The sequence below is a fragment of the Ascaphus truei genome, chromosome 21 (assembly GCF_040206685.1).
Source record: "Ascaphus truei isolate aAscTru1 chromosome 21, aAscTru1.hap1, whole genome shotgun sequence".
NCBI classification, from domain to species: domain Eukaryota; kingdom Metazoa; phylum Chordata; class Amphibia; order Anura; family Ascaphidae; genus Ascaphus; species Ascaphus truei.
In genome coordinates, this window is record NC_134503.1 from 15,763,019 (window position 1) to 15,771,476 (window position 8,458).

At 45.1% G+C, this 8,458-nt stretch overlaps 2 protein-coding genes across 2 annotated transcripts in view; both read left to right on the forward strand.

Moving 5' to 3' along the window:
* The window catches only part of LOC142472217 (lipocalin-like), a 225,673-nt gene that overhangs the window by 145,533 nt on the left and 71,682 nt on the right, over window positions 1-8,458 (forward strand). The window lies entirely within an intron of this gene.
* Window positions 988-5,749, forward strand: LOC142472222 (lipocalin-like). The gene is made up of 3 exons (XM_075579115.1): window positions 988-1,303; window positions 3,190-3,329; window positions 5,590-5,749. The coding sequence occupies exons 1-3, from the start codon at window positions 1,199-1,201 to the stop codon at window positions 5,720-5,722; spliced, it is 378 nt and encodes a 125-aa protein (XP_075435230.1). The 5' UTR covers window positions 988-1,198; the 3' UTR covers window positions 5,723-5,749.

The window sequence follows — 8,458 nt, forward strand, 5'->3', positions numbered from 1 at the left end:
GGGGGGATAGCAGGGGAGGGTGGGTTCACCCTTTAATTACTATAGCGGTTATTAACCGCTAAGATGATTAAGGTGTTTTGACCATTAGATTGCATTATTTCTTGTATTCTTTCTGGCAACAGAGGACATGGCCCTGCAGTATGCTGATGAGGGCGCCCTTCATGATGACAGGGGTAAGTAGAAAGGTTAATTAACTTTATTTATGCTGGCTGGCTAATGTTTATCCATAACTGGATAATAGTTATTGTGCCAATTACTGTACTGTATGTATTTGGGGGGGGGGGGGAGGGTGTATTTATTTGAATGTATGTGTAGATTTTTTTTTAAAGCTCATTATTGGTACCGCAGGCCAGCATAGACCCCCAGATACCAACGAGGACCACCCGAGGACCCCCAGAAGCCCGCGGGAACCAACCGAGGATCCCCAGAACCCCGTGGGAACCACCCGAGGGCCCCCAGACACCTGCTGGGACCAACCAATGAACCCTGGACACCAGCAGAGACCATCCGAGGGTCCCCAGACACCCACAGGGACCACCCGAGGGCCCCCAGATACTCGTGGGGACCACCTGAGGGCACCCAGACACCCGTGGGGCCACCTAAGGGCCCCCAAACACCAGCAGAGACCACCCAAGGGTCCCCAGAAACCAGTGGGTACCCCCAAAGGGCCCCCAGACACCAGCGAGGACCACTTGAGGGCCCCCAGATACCCACGGGGACCACCGAGAGACCCCTTTAAAAGCCTTTATAGCGCGATACAGCACAGTTATCACAGCTTTGTGAACCGCGCAGCAGGCAGTATTGCGCCATAAAAGCATCTAACGCACTTACAAACACTTATCACTGCTTTGTGAATCGGCCCCAATGGGTTTCACAGCTGGACTGGTTACACAACCGATGACATACCCTTCTTCCCTTACAAAAATAATCACAACCCCCCCCCCCTCCTTGTTCCAGGTTCCTCCCCTGCCCTCTGGGTACATTCCATAACGTTCTCTGGCTCTGCAGCTCAACTGTGGGGGGGCACAGAGGGTAATGCTTGCACTTGCCAAAGCCAGTCTCTAAGCCACATGATCTGGTCCCAGCTGTGTGATTGTCTAACTGTGTTATCCAGCTCTGTATAAAAGTGGCCAGGATTCAGTGCGTTGCTCACATACACAGAAGGAAACATCATAATTCCTGGGACCAAGATTGCACCATGAAGGGACTTCCGCTTAGTTTGGGCTTGGTGGCCCTGTTTGCCTTGTGTGCCGTGTGTGCACAGTCTGATATTCCCGTTCAACCAGACTTCCAGGCTGATAAAGTAAGTATGGCAAGCTGAGGTGAGCTAGTGGTGATCGGCTAAATACTCTATACTATTTTATATACAAATGGTGTCTACACTGTTTATATATGATACTGTACATATATAAAATGTGGATTGGCAGAGCAGTGTCTCTGTGGGGTAGGCAGCTTGCACTTCCTACTCTGTCATGTGTGTGGATAGATAGATAGATAGATAGATAGATAGATAGATAGATAGATAGATAGATAGATAGATAGATAGATAGATAGATAGATAGATAGATAGATAGATCACACATTATTTAGGTTATGGTGGGTGAAAAGGTGACTAAAAACCCTCCACCGTATAGCATATAAAAATATTACTTGTGAGCACATTCACATGTCTTAGACAGGTCTGCAACCCTGCTTTTCGCCATTTTCACCTATCATACAGTGCTTCCACTGCAGCAAGGGATTCTGGGAAATTACATGCAAATGAGTACACAGTGCCACCATTTATCTTAAAGCCATAATTACATGACACCCTTAAGCCAATGCTTGCTGTTTTAAACACAGCTTTTAAACATAGCCTGGGATGAGATGCAAAGCCAGTGAACCCACTCACAGACAGGCTGTTTTGACCTTGTGGTCTCATTAGCGTGAGGTTGCTTGTACTGGCTTTGCAATTTAAGACTTGAGTAGGTCTTCACCACACATTCTTTAGGTTATTGTGGATGAAAAGGTGACTCAAGCCGTGATTAAAGCAGCAAGCATTGGCTTAAGGGTGTCATGTAATTATGGCTTTAAGACAAAAGGTGGCACTGTGTGCTCATTTGCATGTCATTTCCCAGTGTCCCTTGCTGCAGTGGAAGCACTGTATGCTAGGTGATAATTGCTAATAGCAAAAAGCAGAGTTGCAGACCTGTCTAAGACATGTGAATGTGCTCACAAGTAATGTTTTTATATGCTATATCTATATATATAGTTGGCAGGGCAGCCTCTGCTGGATAGGCAGCTTGCACTGCCTATGGAATAACATTTCTATACAAAATAGGAGCTTGACACAACACTGTTTGTGCAATGGGTGCGTGTGGTACTCTGTGTGTTTCTGCTCGCTACATAGAAGTAGGATTTGGCGAATTGGGTAGCCTGAAGCAATACTGGTTACATAGATAAATAGGGGGCAATGCTTGATGAGTAGGTAAGTAGCAATTTTCTCCATGACATTTCCCAATGATGCCAAGGCTGTCTATTGAGGGGGACCCGGTACCTCGCTTGTTTACCCCAGAAAAAAATAACAATGTCCGAAGGAAAAAACTATAATTTTTTTCGGTGGAAAGATCCCGGAGCTAAAATAGCATGAACCAGTCCTGCGGGATCTTTATGCTATGACCATGTAAAAGAGCAGCATGGATTGCAGCTCTAAATGTATATATCTCGGTAACTTTGCACATACTGTAGTATACAGAACATTGAAAATATGGCAGAATGGAGATACAGTTCAATCCATGTAAAGTTCAGACTAGCTCTGCAGCTGTGCAGGGGATTGTGCCGTTTATAATGAGGAGTCTGCCACATGGGGTATTTGTAAGCAGAACTCCAGCAAAAACATCAACTGTATTTATCAAAGAAATACAAAATCCTTCAAATAGATCTTTGCTATTGGTAGATGTAGTGCTGTCCTGCAGTCAGAAGAGCAATAACTAGCCTGATTCTCCACTGCGCTTTGTTGGTACCAGTACTACAATGGTTATGTAACTACATGTAACACCTTGAGAACCAGAGGGGTTTTTGACACATTGCTACGAACTCAGGGGGTTAAAAATGAACCACGTTGTATCAGGTCATTGATGTCTCTTGAACCTGATGAAGGTAAATGACGGGATTATAAGAATTGTCCCTTTAATGGACCTATGCTTCTAGATTATAGGGAAGTGGTACCGAATTGCTGTGGCCTCCAACTTCGATTGGCTCCAGCCCAATAAACTGAACATGAAATTGGGCACCACTGTCATCACACAGACTGCTGATGGGAACTTGGGAGTCATTGTCACTTATGTCAAGTAAGTAAAGAAACCTGCTTATGCTGCAGCAATAAGTTATCTCTTCATTAGCCTGGGAGTTTCCACCAGCCCCCCCCCCCCTGTCGGCGGCCCCACTTGAAGCCCCCTCTTTCTCTTCCACATCTCCTCGCTCTCTCACCCACCTCTATTACCCCACCTCTCACTATCACCCTCACCGTCTTACCTTCTACCTCTCATTCCTCAACCTCCCCTCTCTCCCTCATTCACCTCACTCACTCCTCTCACTGCTCCATTCTCTCCATCTCACTGCTTCCCCACCCCCCACCGGACACACACACGCACCGCTCCCACATTACCCACACAATTCCACCCCCACACAAAAATACTCACACAATACTCCCCCACACAACAATACTCACACAATAATCCCCAAGGGGGGTCGATGCCAGGCACAGAGGTGGGACGGGCCCGCCGCACCAGTTGCGGGGGAGAGCTGGGGTCCCCCCACATCTGCCCAGCCCGGGACAGTTGACTCGGCACTCACCCCCTGTTGACGTCCCTGCCTCGGACCACATTACCAAGGCAATTCCATGGCCTTCATATTATTTCAAAAGTCTGGTTTAATTGGCCAGTTCCTCCTGGAAACAAACTAATAGCAGTGACATGTTTAGTAGTTTCTGTTCTGCACAGTCTATTCTCCAACAGGCGTTATATAGCTTTTTCCTTACTACGTTGAATGGGAGTCCCAAAAGGTCCAAAACGGAGCACAGCAGTAGCAAGGAGTGGGGCCACAAACCAGAAAAAAGGGTTAAAAAATAGTTTATTCCATGACAAGTGAGGGGTACAGGATAACTCTGACGCGTTTCGGGAACAAGTCCCTTATATATGGTTTAAGGACACTCACTTTAAGTACACTCGCAAGTAATGACATATCGCCCAATAGGCAAATGGTAGCTCGCGCATGCGCCTGTCAGCATGTCTTGAACAGCAATACCGGCTCCCTACCTGTACCGAAGCTGTGTGCAAGCGGGGAGACTATAGAGCCTGTTACAAATGCGTTATTTATATCAGTTATATGCGTGTGTGTGTGTGTGTGTGTGTGTGTGTGTGTGTGTGTGTGTGTGTGTGTGTGTGTGTGTGTGTGTGTGTGTGTGTGTGTGTGTGTGTGTGTGTGTGTGTATGTATATACATATATATATATATGTATTATATTATTATATAAACATATAAATATAAATATATATTTATATTTATATAAATATATATATTATATAAACATACACACACACACAGCAGCGTTTGACTAGTGTGCATCTGAAATCAAGACAATAGGACAGGAAATAACATTAAGCTAGGTAACTGTGTGGGAAATAGTGCAAAGTTGAAATATCACTAAAAATACAAATATAACCACAACAGTATAAATAATGATAAAAAGAAACTTCAAACCTGTCCCAAAATGTTGATGAACATAAGCAGTCCAATTTGAAAGAACAGTGACTTATGGAGGAGGCAGCTGCTTCAAGGTGATCTTAGCTGGATCACGAAATTACCTAAATAAAAAAAGAGAAAAGAGAGGAGTGCCAGTCCCATAGTATAAAACCAGAAATGTAATAAAGTGAAAGACTAGAGTCTGCAAGACTTGCACTCACATCACAGGGATCAAAAACACATGCAGTTGAGAGAATTGCAGAGCGTCACCAGGATAGAGGGGTCCAATATCAGCTGTGATGGTAAAGGTAATGTGTCCACTGTATTGAGCCTAGTGATTGTAAGGGAAATCCGACAAAAATTTCTCCCTCGCTTTGTCACTTGGACCCCACGTATGTATATATATATATACACACACACAAATGTGGAGAGAAAACACACCATATACATAGAACAATTAGCTCACAATTGGCAAGTGCGCGTCATAAAAAGTATAAAAAAAGATACTTCACCAAAATCAAATGACTAGGGAAGGAGACCCAGCGCTACAGGAAGATGAAAATAAAAGGGTACTTAATCCATAGGTATCCAATGTTTTGGAGCCATCTCAGGGCCCCTTCATCAGGGAGGTGCATTGCATGTCCACTGGTTTATGATTTAATAGGGCTAGAAATTACTGATATGCACTGAGCCCCATTTTAGAACGGCCACATCCTGGGTGAGATGGGTGTCTGGGAACAAGTAGGTGACAGGGTTGTTTTTATTTATTTATAAGCCCCTGAATACAAGGACACAGGGGGAGCTCTGAATATAGAGATTAGAGATGGAATACTCATTTACCACTGCTCCCCCTGTCATTATATTCCAGGATGAACATATGTGTAAAGAAGACCATGATATACTTCAAGACAGACCAGCCAGGCCACTTCCGTTCTAAATTTCAAAGTAAGATTACAGCATCCGGTCAAGTTCATGATTATTTGATTATTTTTGATGAATAGAACTCAAGGCTGTGAGAATGATCAGTCACAATCTTTCAATCAAGGCACATAGGCCCAATCATCTGGTTCCTCTTAGCACTGAACTTTCAGATGTAGGAGTATCTTCACTAAAGTGCAGGCAATTGCGACTTGTCCCCATGTAGGGCCAGATAGGTTTGTTATCTCTTCACTCAATCATCACAATACCTGTGGGTGTTCCATTCATGTACTTTAACACATACATATAACTGTGCCCTAATGTCACATTTACATTTGGCATGGGGGTTTGTTTTTTTTAGGATGAGGAGATTATTTATAACCAGCTAGTAGGATCATTAGGTCCTCTTATATGAAAATAGGGTGTCTGAGTCGCCTTGGAATTTTAGGAAGTGTAAAGTCTCACTGTGTCATTCTTCCTTTCAGAAATCCTGTGAGAGATACTGTAATTACATTATCTCATAAGGGACAATCACCACTAACTCTAATATGTATTATTACACTGCCACACTCAGGCTTGTGGCTGGAAAAGTGCTGATAGAGCTTTGAGGGAGTCTGAAGATCCAAATGGTTTCCAAACTAAATGGACAGTATAGCCCATTATGGCAAAGCCAGAGATAGGTGTTTTTCCCTCACACATTACAAGGTGAGAGAGTGAGAGGTTTGGCTTTAAAATGTGAGTGAATACAAACAAGTGTCTATTAATATCAATGTATAAAAGTATTTTGTTTCACTTATGCCCTAGTCCAGGCGTGCGCAAACTTACCTTCATGCACCCCCCCTTCCTCCTCTCCCCTCCGGCTTGTGCCCTCCCGCCCTCCCCCCCCCCCTACATGGCTGTGGCGTCAAATGACCCCCACGGCGTAATTTGATGCCAGTTGCCATGGAGATGTGTCATTGGAACCAAGGTAAGTTAAGCAGTTAGAGGTCTCTTGCGATCCCCGGGACTTGGAGAGACTGAAAACTTGGGCAGGTAAATGGCAGTTGAGGTTTAATACAGATAAATGTAAGGTTATGCATTTGGGAAGCAAGAATAAGCAGGCGACTAAGAAATTAAATAGGGATAAATTGGGGGAATCCTTGATGGAGAAGGATTTAGGAGTGCTTTTAGGCAGCAGGCTTAGCAATAGTGACCAAAGTCATGCAGTAGCTGCAAGGAAAACAAGATCTTATTTTGCATTAAACGGGCAATGGATGGAAGGAAAATTAACATAATTATGCCCCTTTATAAAGCATTAGTTAGACCACACCTTGAATATGGAGTACAACTTTGGCCACCACTGCTTAGAAAAGACATTATGGAACTAGAGAGAGTGCAGAGAAGAGAAACCAAATTAATAAAGAAGATATACAATCTAACTTATGAGGAGAGGCTAGCTAAATTTTATTTATTTACATTAGAAAAGAGGCGTCTAAGAGGGGATATGATAACTATCTACTATATATTTGTGAAATCACTGTATGTCTGCGTCCCAAGGGTCAATCGCATTGGACCTTGGCCCTGTCACTCCGGCTCAGGCCATGCCCGCCCCCGCACACCTCTCATTGGCCTACGTCCAACACCAATGCCACACTGTCCCACCCCTCACTGACTCTCATTGGCCTGCGTCTAATGCCCGCCCCCGCACACCTCTCATTGGCCTGCGTCCCACCCCTCACTGACTCTCATTGGCCTGCGTCCAATGCCCGCCCCCGCACACCTCTCATTGGCCTGCGTCCCACCCCTCACTGACTCTCATTGGCCTGCGTCCAATGCCCGCCCCCGCACACACCTCTCATTGGCCTGCGTCCAACACCAATGCCCTAATACAGTGTTTCCCAAACTGTGCGCCGCGGCGCCCTGGTGCGCCGCGGCTTGGCTAGAGGGGCGCCGCGATCAGGGCCGCCAGCAGCGGGAAACAAGGGCTGCTAGCTCATTTAAAAAAAAAAAAAAAAAACCTCTGAGGGGAAGCAGAGGAGCGGTCACGTGACCGCTCCCATCCAATGGGACTGCAGCCTGCCCGGCATTGCAACTTCAGTGCCCGGCATTGCAACTACAAAGCCACCAGACAGCAGTGTGTGTGTGTGTGTGTGTGTGTGTGTGTGTGTGTGTGTGTGTGTGTGTGTGTGTGTGTGTGTGTGTGTGTGTGTGTGTGTGTGTGTGTGTGTGTGTGTGTGTGTGTGTGTGTGTGTGTGAAAAACGGGCTGCAGGGTGTGTGTGTGTATATATGTGTGGTGTGTGTGTGTATATATGTATATATGTGTGGTGTGTGTGTGTGTGGGTGGTGTATATATATATATATATATATATATATATATATATATATGTATGTATGTGGTGAGTGTGTGTGTGTGTGTGTGTGTGGTGTATGTGTGGTGTATATATATATATATATATATATATATATATATATATATATATACATATATATATGTATATATATATATATATATATATACATATATATATGTGTGTGTGTGGTGTGTGTGTGTATATATATATATACTAGCTGAGAGACCCGGCGTTGCCCGGGATGTAATTTTGGGGGGGCTTACGACAGGGTTAGGCTTCCCCCCCCCCTTGACAGCTAGGTGGGTGACTGAGTTGACTGAGTGTGTGGGTGACTGGGTGGGTGTGTGACACTTGACTGAGTGGGTGGGTGGGTTTGACTTTGGGTCGGTGGGTGGGTGACTTTGGGTCGGTGGGTGGGTGACTTTGGGTCGGTTTGACTTTGGGTCGGTGGGTGTGTGACTTTGCGTCGGTGGGTATGTGACTTTGGG